This window comes from Saimiri boliviensis, chromosome 2, assembly GCF_048565385.1.
Source record: "Saimiri boliviensis isolate mSaiBol1 chromosome 2, mSaiBol1.pri, whole genome shotgun sequence".
Taxonomy (NCBI): domain Eukaryota; kingdom Metazoa; phylum Chordata; class Mammalia; order Primates; family Cebidae; genus Saimiri; species Saimiri boliviensis.
This window is the reverse complement of record NC_133450.1, coordinates 214800220-214814010: the sequence shown is the minus strand read 5'-3', so window position 1 is coordinate 214814010 and position 13791 is coordinate 214800220. Positions and strand designations below refer to the sequence as shown.

The window sequence follows — 13791 nt, the reverse complement described above, 5'->3', positions numbered from 1 at the left end:
ATTTCCGTATTTCCTTCCAATGTTGACTCATCCTTTTTGCATGGTTGCAGTCATAGCGTAGTTGCCTAAATATAAGGTGTTTTCTCTTAGCATTTTATCAGTTTTACCTATTTTAAAGAGAGAACCAGTTTACTCTTTTTCCTTGACCTTCTATCCCATGCCTTTAAGGAAATGTTGCAGAAAACCCAATAGCCATACGTTATACACTGGTTAGTAGTTATGCCACATCCACTAGGGGTTTCCACCTAAGCATGCAGTCTTACAAGGCCACTACTATAGGCCACACTTGGCTCAGATTCACTTAGAAGGATATAGGGGAGGAAACAGCTTGCTGGCCAGTCAGTGTCAAGCATTTCTCTTCAGTGGAGTATTTGCGAGAGTCCCAGGGACTAGTCTCTGGCACCTCAAGTGAAAGCTCAGGTGCAAAAGGACAAGATTCTCATTGGTGGAAGTGAGTCTTTCTTGGTTTAGATGCCCCACAGGAGTCAGTATCTCTTAGAACTGCTCCATGGTATTGCTTCTAAGGTCCCAGCAAGGGTCATATTAAGTTACAAGAACCATCTCACTCAGAAAAGCCTAGAGCTATGGCTTCCTACTAGATACTTACGCAATTTACCAATCAGGGATCATTTTAACCAGATGCCTAGTAATTCAGCTAACATTCTACCTTCATTGTTTTCTAGGGGAACAGAGATAGAAAGTTAACCCAAGGTCAAATTTATCCTTAGAGAAGGAGAAAGGGTTTTGTTTCAGAACAAGAATGATTCTTGCAGCCAGAATTCCTGCACAACAGTTTAATGAGACAGCTGTTATTTTCTGTGTCTTGCTGTTCAGAAAAGGATGCTTTCTGATGCTGCTTAAAGGACTTATTAGGATATTGGGAGGATACAATTTGGAAGAGAAAACACTTTGAATGAGGACAGAGTTTCTGAGACATGAATCATCAAATGAGGCTTCATTTACATGTTCCCCATTTGCTCATGCCTCGTCTAGTGGCTGAGAGTAGGAAAGAAGTAGCTAGAGATCTCCATTTGGAATACAAATTAGAAATATAGAAGAATGAAGTACCCCCAAAGGATGAGTTTCATTACAGGTGATAAAAGGATCTTTATTCCAAAGAAGCAGGTTTGCCCATCTCATATTCCACATGCCAGTGATTGGTACATAGACTTTTCCACTTTACTAACAGAAATTAGTTCTAATGACAAAGCAGGCTCCTGAACCTCTAGGCAGAGGAACAGTGTTGCCTCACCCTCAGCCCCATGAACGGTAGTAATCCTCAGCAGAGGGGTGATTCTAGAACAGTCTGTCCTCTGACACCAGTTTGTGTCCAAGCTTATCTTCTGTCTCTCATATATCCCGTTATTCTAAAATGCATTTCCTGTGCATTGTATATTACTTAGGGTAAGTTCTAGTGGATATCCCAGGCAAGTATAAACACTTTATTTGCTGAATAAACTGAAAATGTTTGGATACACACATATGGAAGTGATTAATTTTGTTTGTGTCAGCACACTAGATTTTAGTAACTTTTCTATGGGCAATTTCCTGGTTCAAAATACATTATTATGGGCTGGGCATGGTGGCTCATAACTAATCCCAGCACTTTGGGAGGCCGAGGCAGCTGATCACAAGGTTAGGAGATCAAGACCATCTGGCCAACATGGTGAAACCCTGTCTCTTCTAAAATACAAAAAATTAGCCGGGCATGGTGGCATGCATCTATAGTCCCAACTACTTGGGAGGCTGAGGCAGGGGACTCACTTGAACCTGGGAGGCGGAGGTTATAGTGAGCTGAGATCGCACCACTGCACTCCAGCCTGGTGACAGAGCAAGACTCCATTTCAAAAAGAAAACCACATTATTATATTTTAGCTGATGAATTAAGACTTTTCTACTTCAGAAAGTAGGCATATTTAATATCTACTTTCTTTAGACATCTCTAAATCAGACGTATCAGATTAGACATAGCAGATTTAGCTTTAAGAAAGTCCAAAACTCTCCATTCTCAGCTTCCGAGCTGGTCTTTTGCTGAGTTTCAGGGTCTGAGATGTATGGGATCATGTGGCAGGTGGTACCTGAGAGCCCACCTGAGGAGGGGCTTTCTGCTGGAGAGGGAGGGAGCTTCAGTGAGGAACCTGTGGGGACAGCCATCTGTCAAGCATTGGTCAAAGATGGAGAAATGCATGTGATGAGAGAAGAAAAACACAGCCAAAGGGCTATGCTGGAGGAAGCTGGAATGCTGTGGGGGTCTGGAGCAAGGGCAGGTAACCAAATCCAGATTTGCCCAGGGAGCAGCAGGGTGAGAGAGCCTAGAGAAGAGGACTGGCATGGAAACTGAGCCTCCAGGGTGGATGGGCCCGATCCCCATGCCAAACAAGGGAGCAGAGTTGGTGCAAAGACAGAATGCCTTGAGCACATTGCTCATTCAGCAAAGGGCAAGTGGGCTACCATGGTTAGAGGGCGTCAGGTGAGTGGGGCAGGGGTGGGGTGATGAGCAGGAACCCAAGTACAGCACTGTTAGAGCCTGAAGGTCATGGGGAGCCACTGAGGATTTTTTAATTTAATTTAATTTTTTTTTGAGACAGTCTCGCTCTGTCACCAGGCTGGAGTGCAGTGGTGTGATCTCGGCTCATTGCAACATCTGCCTCCCAGGTTCAAGCAATTCTCTTGCCTCAGCCTCCTGAGTAGCTGGAACTACAGGCGCATGCCACCATGCCCAGTTAACTTTTGGATTTTTAGTAGAGATGGGGTTTCACCATGTTGGCCAGGATGGTCTCGATCTCTTGATCTTGTGATCCGCCTGCCTCAGCCTCCCAAAGTGCTGCGATTACAGGTATGAGCCACTGCGCCTGGCCACCACTGAGGAATTTTTAAGCTAGACGGTGACGTGGGCCAGCTTGCATGTTAGCACGATCAGCCAGAGGGACAATTAGAAACGGGTAAGACATCTGAGAGAAGAAACAGATGTAGCTAAGAGGCTGCTGCAGCATCTACCTAAGAGATAAATGGATCAGTGGCAACGGGAATAGAGAGAAAAGGATGGATCAGAAAGTATTTATTTGTTGTTTGGTGGTTGTAATGTGTTTTTGCCAAGAATTATTCTTACAAGTAATATTTTGATTAAATAGTGCTCCAAGTATAGCTCAGTTTTGTTTTGCTTTGTTTTATGTTAATTGGGCTAAGTAGGGCTGCATGGGCAGGCCTGAGATTGAACTGTTATGCTCTCGGTTAACTTGAATTGGGTGAGACTCACCAGGCCTTGAGACTTCAGCATAGCAAACAGAAGCACCCAGTCCTCAGAAGGAGGGCAGGAGGCAAGCTCTTGGTGTCAGAAGCTCCCACCTGAATTAGGAGGTTTTCCCAATTGATAGGGGAACTGCCCCTATAGGGACATCTAGGGATAGACTTTATTGAGAAGCCGAGGTGGGCAGTCAACCTCAAAAGGAGCTGTTAGGTGGCAGAACCCCAGACACTGGGCTAAAGCCACAGACAGGAGGACTCCAGCCCTTGCAGGGTGGGCTTGAAAGGAACAGAGGAGAGGCTGGGGAGAGGAGGAACATTGCAGAGAACAAGGAAGAGGCCTCAGCTCTGCATTGCTAAAGCAACCACTCAGGCACAAGGAACAAAAGATAAGGTCACCAACATTTGGTGACAATTTGCTTTGGATAAGCAATAGAGCATGGGAAAAATGGGTAAAATCCTTCTTATCTGATTGGAATATGAACTCTAGGTGAGACTTTTAGCAGAAGGGAGCTGAGGGTTGTATCTTCTATCTCAGATCAGAATTGGTCATAGAGCCCAGGGAGGGGACACAGGTGATAAGGGGTCAGGTGCTGCAGCTGCTTAGGGAAAGGGGATGGGGTCTGAAGTCAGCAGAACTGGCCACAACCTCCCTTCTCACAGATTTATCTGGGAACGTGTACCCTGGATCAGCTAGAAACCCTGCTCCCCTGACACCTGTCTCTGAGCCACCTCCAGAGGTGGAGATGCCAGCAGCTTCCATGTGGGTTCTAGTGAGGGCCCAGAAACTCTTTCCCTGGTGGCACTGGATAGGAGCACAGCTTAGATATGGAGGAGCGAAGTGGATTGATAGAGGTCTACACCCATGCCACCTAGAGACAGGCATTCAGGCAGAGTTGGGGTGAGCTGCCTATGGCCTGTAGGCAGGAAGTGCCTGGCTTCCAGGGGTGCTTCTTAAGTTGGCTATATTCAGTAGAAAGTTGTCTGGAAATGAACAGGTAAACTTGGAAGCACCTATTAGCTGGCATGGGGCCTGATGATGCACATTACAGAAGGAGCCATTGCCAATATTAAATGAATATTGATTCAGTTTGCTGGACATAGATTTTCACAAAACTATTCTGGAGCATCCAGACTGCCCTCATGTACTCACAGCTCTCTGGGTTGTGTGAGCCTATCTGACCTGCTGAGGGATTTCGGAAAGAGAACCTTCCCCCCACCCAACGACCTTAAAGTGCAGCAAATACCTTAATGCTATTTGGTCAACAGGGATCCTCTATGTGGAGCAAGGTGCTGTATTACAGTTAGTTATGAAGGCTTTCAGTTCAATATGGTAACTAAAATGTTAGCCCACCTCAAGCAAAAGGATTCCAAAAAAGTTGAAATTTTGTTTCGTTTACTTTGTGGTCAGCTCTAGTGTTTATAATGCAGTTCTAATTTTGTAAAGGAATGAAAGGAAATAGCTGTGATTTTCCAGACACCCTTCTTGGGAAGCCCAGAACAGTGTCCTCAGTGAGTTGTCTTTACTATTGAACAGTCCATGTTAGAGCACAGTTTATTAGTGCCTTTAAGCACCTTTATTTCTTACTTAATCCTTCCCTAGATCCTTCCAATCAATAACTAACACCTGGGCATTAACATCTTGAAGCTGGGATCTTTAGATTTATTGCACTTTTTAATATGCTGACAGAAGAAGAAGTTGATTCTTAAAACTTTCCTTCTCAGATATTTACCCTTTGCTGTCTGAACGTGGGAGTTTAGAGGAACCTCATTCATTCTGATTGCCCATTTGGAATATGTGATAATTTGGGCATGCCAAGCTGACATGAAACTTTGTATTTTCTATTAAAAATAGCTTTGCTAAGCACATTTCTAGTGTCAGTAATGGAACTGTTTGGTCTCTTTCAGGGTAAAGGCCATTTTTAGCCTCCATTTTTAGCAGTGATATTTGCCTTAAGAAATAAACATGATGGCCAGGCGCAGTGGCTCATGTCTATAACCCCAGCGCTTTGGGAGGCTGAGGCAGGTGGATCACCTGAGGTCAGGAGTTTCAGACCAGCCTGGCCAACATGATGAAACCCCTTGTCTACTAAAAATACAAACATTTGCTGGGCATGGTGGTGTGTGCCTGTAATCCCAGCTACTGGGGAGGCCGAGGCAAGAGAATTGCTTGAACTCGGGAGGTGGAGATTGCAGTGAGCTGAGATCACACCATTGCACTCCAGCCTAGGCAACAAGAGTAAAACTCTACCTAAAAAAAAAAAAAAAAGAAAAAAAAGAAAGAAGGCTGATGCTAGGCACAGTGGCTTCCACCTGTAATCCCAGCACTTTGGGAGGCCAAGGTGGGTGGATGGCATGAGCCTAGAAGTTTGAGATCAGCCTAGGCAATAGTGAGACCCTGTCTCTAAAAAACAAAAAACAATATAAAAATTAGCCAGCTACTCAGGAGGCTGAGGTGGGAGGATCACTTGAGCCTGGGAGACAAAAGTTGCAGTGAGCTGAGATTATGCCACTGCACTCTAGCCTGTACAGCAGAGCAAGACTCTGTTTCAGAAAAAGAAAGAAAGAAATAAGCATGCTAAAATTGATAATAATTTTTACCTATTTGCTTAAAATTTGCTACAATATGTAATACTCAGTTTCTTCTCTTGTCAGAGTTACTAATGATGTTACAAGAAAAAAATCTACCATTCTTTTAATGTTTTATAACAGTGAGACATTTCAATTCCCTCTGGGCAAATTAATGAGATAGGATCAATGTCAGTGTCAGTCCTTATAACTGAGGAACTCCTACAGATTGCATTTTTCACTTTGAAGTATAAATGATGGTATTCTTTTTATTTCCTGTCCTTCATTCAAGGAGACAGATTTTATACTGAAAGATGTGCATTTTTTTGTTGTTTCATGCCTTTAATACTCATGAAACAGTAAAAGAAAGAAACTTAATTAAGCCTCTCATAATGTAACCAGAGTCCACTAGATAATATTCTCTAGGGTACAAGATGGAAGGAATCCCAGAAGCATGTGTGGTGGTCCGAAATTAAAGAAGGTATTAAATTTTAAGTGCAAGATATAAATGCTTCCCTATTCATTACCTAAGGGGATGACAAAGAATAGAATAATAAACTAGGTGAAAATGCATTCTTTCAAACTGATGCTTCATTTTTATAAAGAGAAAAGAACACCCGTCTATTACCTCAAGTTTTTCATTAACTCAGTAGTTCTTTCCAAACCATGAGTCACCGCTGTGGGAAACAACTCAGACTTTTAAAAAAAATTCTGCCTGAAAAAGAGAATATGTCGGGTGGGTGGTTTTAAAAGTCCCAAATAATGGCTGTTTTATAGCTAGTAGCCCACTGTTGTTAAAACCTCACAGCATCTCTTCTCCCCAGGCATGACGGAGATGGTGCGTAAAATTACTCTGAGCAGAGCAGTGAGAACCATGCAGAATCTCTTTCCTGAGGAGTACAACTTCTACCCTCGCTCATGGATTCTGCCTGACGAGTTCCAGCTCTTTGTTGCTCAGGTAGATGGCACTCCGTCCCCATGACCCCTCAATTATATTGTGGTTGCAACTGTGTCCTGGGTCCTGTGTGCTGGGAGCTGGGGCAGGGGGTCCTAGCAAGCTCAGACTGACTAAGGAAGCGTCTTAACAGTGCACAGTAGGGGTTGGCAGCTATCAAAACAACTTGCAGTGTTGAACGAGTAGGGTTAACAGGTAGGTAAACTGAAGAAACAGGTCTTGACACAGGAGACAGGCCTGAGGCTGGTATCAGAGCTGTATCATGGCGTCAGGATGCTGGGGAGCCAGGGAGCTGGGGCCAGAGCAGGTGGCTGGGCAGTGGAATGGGGACACTGAGGGATCCTAGAGCCGTGGCCTTCCTGGCTTCCTGTGGTCTGAGACGTGCAAGGTCAGGCTTTGTTTAAAGGCCAGGGAGCAGGTCTGACAAACTCATGGGGAACCCTGTAAGTGTTTTGCTTTAAACTTGTTACAGAATCAATTGTCAAGTGACAAATTCCATCCTGAAGCAGTACATTTGAGCATGTAATACACCGGAGTCTTCACCACTGATTATGAAGTGGAACCAGTAGGGAAGTGGAACTCAGAATTGCCATTTTTTGTTAGCCTTTTAACAATTTCATTTAGGTCCCTTTCAAAGCCCTTGTGTACAAGTTCGCAGTCCATTCCATAACTGGGGTACCTGTACAACCAGTGCCTGTCTAAGTGTGATAAGGCTAACACCATTTACTGGTCCTGCTATGTTCCAGGCTTTGTGCTAGAAGTTTAATATATTTTATTTTATTTTTATTTTTTGGAGATGGAGTTTTGCTCTGTTGCCCAGGCTAGAGTGCCGTGGTGTGATCTTGGCTTACCGCAGCCTCTGTCTCCTGGGTTTAAGCGATTCTCCTGCCTCAGCCTTCTGAGTAGCTGAGACTACAGATGCACACCACCACACCCAGCTAATTTTTGTTTTGTTTTGTTTCGTATTTTCAGTAGAGACAGGGGTTTCACCATGTTGGCCAGGCTGGTCTCCAACTCCTGATCTCAAGTGATCCACCCACCTTGGCCTCCCAAAGTGCTGGGATTACAGGCATGAGCCACCACACCCAGCCCACATTATTTCTTTTAATCTTCACAGCAATCTTGTGAGGTTGGTTTTATTATTATCATCCCCATTTTATGGGTGAGGAAACTGAGGCTTTGAAAAATTAGGCAACTTGCTTGAGAAGTAAGTTTTAAAACCTAGAGCTATTTCCAAGGCCTGTGCTTTCTATAGTCTATCTTACTGCCTCTGTATTGCTTTGGTTTTAATATTGAATTATAAAACTTGTAATAAAATTATCATTTACTAAACACAAAAACAGCTTGAAGTGATAATTTTTTAAAAGAAGTTTTCTGTGAGATGGTGGTCACATGGGTTTATATATATTGCTTAAAATTCATCAAACTATTAACTTAAAATGGGTGCATTTTATTGTATGCAAACTATGTTTCAATAAAGTTGATTTTAAAAGGTAACTCTCAGCTGTTCCTCCATAATTAGCCCCCAATGTCTCTGTTCTGTGGCTCTGCCCATGCTGTTGTTGTTATGTGGAGTACCTTTCCTTCCCATCTCTACAGCTCTGCATCCAACCACAGTCATGAGTCACTAGACAGGCATACATTCTGAGAAAAGTGTCGCTGGGTGATTTCATCGTGTCAGCACCATAGAGTGTACTTACACAGACCTAGACAGTGTAGGCTCTTACACACCTAGGCTATACAGTATAGCCTGTTGCTCCTAGGTTACAAACCTGAATAGCATGGTACTGGGCTTAATGCTGGTAAGTCTTTTTTGTATCTAAACATAGAAAGGGGAAAATACTGTATAAAAGATAAAAAATGGTACACCTGTGTAGGACACTTACCATGAATGGAGTTTACATGACTAGAAGTTGCTCTTGGTGAGTCTGTGAGTGGGTGGTGAGGGAATGTGAGGGCCCAGGACATTAGACTACTGTAGACTTCAGAAATACCGGACACTTAAGCTGCACTCAATTTATTTTTAAAAAAATTTATTCGATAAGAAATTAACCTTAGCTTACTGTAACTTTTACTTTCTAAACTTTTTAATTTTAAAAAACTTTTGGACTCTTTTGTAATAACACTTAGCTTAAAACACAAACGTACTGTATGGATATACAAAAAATATTTTATTTCTCTGTATTCTTATTCTGTAAGCCTTTTTCTATGTTTACATTTTAAAATTATTTTTCCTTTTACAATTTTTTTGTTAAAAAACCAAGGCACAAACACATACATTCGCCTAGGCCTACGCAGGGTCAGGATCATCAATATCACTGTCTTCCACCTCCACATCTCATCCCAATGGAAGGTCTTCAGGGGGCAGTAACATGCATGGAGCTGTCACCTCCTGTGGTAACAGTGCTTGCTCCTGAAGAACCTGCCTGAGGCTCTTCTACAGTTCACTTTTTTTTTTTTTTTAGAAGTAGAAGGAGTACACTCTAAAAAAACGATAAAATGTCTACTATAGTAAATACATAAACCAGTAACATGGTAGTTTTTTGTCATTGTCAAGGATTATGTACTGTGCATAACTGTATTGCTCTACTGCACTTTTACACAACTGGCAACGCAGTGGATTTGTTTACACCTGCAACACCATGAACACATGAGTCATGCGCCGTACTACAAATCTGAGATCACCGATTTTTAAATCTTAAATTTCCTTCTAGGCACTGCTACGGATCCTCCTCAGGAACTTTTGTATATTACATTTTCATTATAATTCCGTTGAAAATGTTCTCTAATTTTCCCTGGGATTTCTCCTCTGCCCATGGATTATGTAGAAATGTGTTGTTTACTTTCTAAGTAATTTTGGGATTTTCCAAATATTTTCTATTATTGATTTCTAATTTAATTTTGTTGACATCAGAGAGTATATTCTGTATTATCTCAGTTTTTTTTGAATTTATTGAGAATTTTCTTATGGCTTATGTATTGTTCATCTTGGGCACTTGGAAATAGTAAGTATTCTGGAGTTGTTGATGTAGTATCTTCTAAGTGTCAAGTAGGTCAAGTTGGTATTGGTGGTATTCACATCATTTTTACTAGTTTACTACCTGCTTGTTCTGTCAGTTACTGAGTTAGTGTTGAAAATTTCCAGCTTTAATTTTGGATTGTCTGCTTCTCCTTTTAGTTCTGTCACTGTTTTCGTTATGTATTTTGAAGCTCTGTATTAGCTTGATTATTTGACTCCTTTATAAGTAACTTGTCCGGAAGTCATTTTGTCTGATATTAATTTAGCCCATCCAGTTTTTTTTTGTCTTAGTATTTGCATGGTATATCTCTTATCATTATTTTACTTTTAACCTATCTGCATTTTTAAAGAGTGCTTCTTGTTGACAGCATGTAATTGGGTGTGGTTTTTTATTCAGTTTGACAGTCTCTGCCTTTTAATTTGTGTGTTTAGTCCAGTTAATCTTAATATATAATATTAACTGTTGGATTCAAGTCTACCACCTTACTATTTCTTTTCTATTTATTCTGTTGGATTAATTGAATATTTTTAGTGTTTTATTTGATCTCTTCTTTAGGCTTATTAGCTATACTTCTTTTAAAAATGTTTTTAGTTTTTGTCCTAGCCCTAGTAGCTAGGGTTTACAGTGCATCTTTAACTTACCACATTTGCCTTTAAGTATTACATACTTCAAGAAAAATATTAGCACCTTACAACAGTATCGTTCCATTCCCGCCCTCATCCTTTATGCTATTCTCACCTGTTTTGCTTCTAACGATGTTATAAACCACACAATACATCGTTATTATTTTTGCTCTGAAAAGTCAATTATCCTATAAAGAAACTAAAAAATGAGTACATTTGTCTTTTATGCTCACCCATGTATTTACTATTTCCAGCATTCTTCATTCCTTTGAATGGCTCTGGGATTCCATTTGGTATTATTTTCCTTTGGCCTCAAGAATTTGCTTTAACACATTTCTTACAGTGCAGGTCTGCTAAATTCCCTCAGCTTTTATTTGTCTGAAAATGTCTTTATTTTGCCTTCAGTTTTTAAGCTGCTTTGAAACAATTTAAAACTTAACAAAAAAGTTGCGAAAATAGGACAGAGAGAGCACCCCTAGATTCTTCATCTAGCTTCCTCTAATGTTAACATCTTATACAATGACTGAAACTTGGAAATTAATACTGATAGAATATTATGAAATAGTCTACACTCTTTAGTTGCATTTTGCCTGTTGTCTTACCCATGCCCTTGTGGTACAGAATTCACTCCATGATCCCTCACTGCATTTGGTTGTCATGTCTCCCTAGTCTTCTCAAGATTGTAACAGTTCCCCGATCTGTCTTTGTCTTTTGTGACCTTGACTCTTTTGAAGAGTACTGGTGATATATAGTTTGGATCTGTGTCCCCACCCAAATCTCATGTTGAATTGTAATTCCCCAGTGTTGAAGGTGGGGCCTGGTGGGAGGTGACTGCATCATGGGGACAGATTTCTCCCTTTGGTGCTGCATAGTGATAGAGTTCTCATGAGATCTGGTTGTTTAAAAGTGTGTAGCACTTCCCTCCTCTCTCTCTTGTTCCTGCTCCAGCTAGGAGAGAAAGTAAGAAGTGCCTGTTTTCCCTTTGCTTTCTGTCGTCATTGAACATTTCCCAAGGCCTCCCCAGAAGCTAAGCAGGTGCCAGCATTATGCTTCCTGTATAGCCTGTGGAACCGTGAACCAATTAAACCTCTTTTCTTTATAAATTACCCCAGTCTCAAGTATTTCTTTATAGCAGTGCTAGAACTGTCTAATACAACTAGCTAGTCTAATACAGCAGTCTAATACAACTGGTTAGTTATCTTTTTTTTTCTTTTTAGAATGAACTTACATTTGGATTTGTCTGGTTTTTCTCATGTTAGATTCAGATTAGACAATTTTGGCAAGAATACCATGAAAGTGATGTTGTTAGGTACATGATGTCAAAATGTCTTTTTCCTGGTGATGTTAACTTTGATCACTTAGTTAAAGTGGTGTCTGCTAGATTTCTCCACTATAAAGTTACTATTTTTTCCCTTTGTAATCATTAACCATCTGGTAAGGAGATATTTTGAGATTCTGCAGAGAGCCTAATTGTCTTATACTTTTAAACAGACAGCTTTATTGAGATATAATTGACATAGAACAAACTGCAGATATTTAGAATATACAGTTTGATACATTTCATATATGTAAAAACCCATGAAATCATCACCACAATCAAGATAATTAACACATCATGCATCACGCTGAAATGTTTCCTTGTGTCCCTTGGTAATCCTTCTGTCCTTCCTTTTTTTTTTTTTTTTTTTTTTTTTTGTTGTTGTTGTTGTTTTTGAGTTGGAGTCTTGCTCTGTTGCCCAGGCTGGAGTATAGCGGCGCAGTATTGGTTCATTGCACCCTCCATCTTCCAGGTTCAAGTGATTCTCCTGCCTCAGCCTCCTAAGTAGCTGGGATTACAGGCATCTGCTCCCACCTCCAGCTAATTTTCATAATTTTGGTAGAGATGGGGTTTCGCCATGTTGGCTAGGCTGGTCTCAAACTGCTGACCTCAAGTGATCCACCTGCCTTGGCCTCCCAAAGTGCTGGGATTACAGGCATGACCACTACACCCAGCCCCTTCTTTCCCTTCTTCCCTGTTTTCCTCCTCTCCTATCATCAGGCAATCGTGGAGCCGTTTTCCGTCAGGATAACTTAGCACTGTAGAATTTTATGTAAATGGAATTATATAAATTAAATGTAAATGGCACTCCTTTTTGAGGGGAGATCTGGCTTCTTTTGGTTATTTTGAAATTCATCCATATTTGTAGTATGTGTCAATAATTCATCGCTGAGGAGTATTCTGTTGAATGTTTATACTACAGTTTGCTTAGACTTTCTCCTGCTGCTGTACATTTGGGTTGATTCCAGTTTCTGGCTATTACAAATACACTGTGAGCATCTGTATGTAAGTCTTTGTGTGGACACGTTTTCATTCCTCTTGGGTGAGTGCTTACAAATGGAATGGCTGGATCATAGAGTAGGCATACATTTAATTTTAAAGAAAGTATTTATTGTCTTCCAAAGTAGTTGTGTCATTTTATAGTCCCATCAACAATGTATGAACATTCCAATTCCTCTGTATCTTTGCCAAAATTTGGTAATGGTCAGTCTTTTTATTTATTTATTTACTTAGGACGAGGGCTTGCTCGTTGCCTAGGATGGAGTGCAGTGGCCCGATCATGGCTCACTGCAGCCTCTGTCCCCCAGGCTCAAGTGGCCATCCAAAGTAGCTGGGACTACAGACACAGGCCACCACACCTGACTAATTTTTGTATTTTTTGTAAAGACAGGATTTCACCATGTTGCCTAGGCTTGTCTTGAACTCCTGAGCTCAAGCAATCGGCCTGCCTCAGCCTCCAAAAGTGGTGGGATTATAGGCGTGAGCCACTGCTCCCTGCTGTCACCATACAGGACCAGTGGTCAGTCGTTTTAATTTTAGCCATTCTAATAGGTGCATAGTGGCCTGTCACTGGTTTTATTTTACATTTCCTAAAGACTGTTGATGTGGAGCATTCTTTTCATGCGCTTGTTTGCCACCCAAATGCATTTTTTGATGAAATGTCTGTTCACATGTTTTGCCTTTTTAAAAAATTGGGTGGTTTATTTTTATTATGGAGCTTTGAGAGTTTTTATGTATTTTGAATACAGGTGTTTATGAGATATACCAACCGTAATTTTTTTTCCAGTCTGTGCCTTGTCTTTTTTTTTAATTTTTAATATTTGTGTCTACGTAGAAGGTACATGTACATATGGGGTACATGAGATGTTCTGATTCTGTGTCTTGTCTTCTCATTCCTCTATTATCTTTTGAAAAGCAAGTTTTAAATTTTAATAAAGTTCAACTTATCAATTTTTTCTTTTATAGACTGTGATTTTTTTGTCATATATAGGAGTTTTTATCTAACCCAAGCTCACAAAGGTGTTTTTGTCTTAAAGTTTTATAGTTTTAGCTTCCAAATTTAGG

General features: G+C 40.9%; 1 protein-coding gene across 5 annotated transcripts in view; it reads left to right on the top strand.

The window, feature by feature from the left end:
* The window catches only part of TTLL11 (tubulin tyrosine ligase like 11), a 276274-nt gene that overhangs the window by 53054 nt on the left and 209429 nt on the right, over positions 1-13791 (top strand). For 3 of the 5 annotated variants that reach the window (XM_003925395.3, XM_039475185.2, XM_074395287.1), the window contains exon 3: positions 6636-6769. The exons of the other annotated variants lie outside the window; for them this stretch is intronic. In XM_003925395.3, coding sequence (XP_003925444.2) covers positions 6636-6769 — 134 coding nt within the window. The remainder of the gene's footprint in view (positions 1-6635; positions 6770-13791) is intronic. 5 annotated transcript variants of the gene reach the window in all.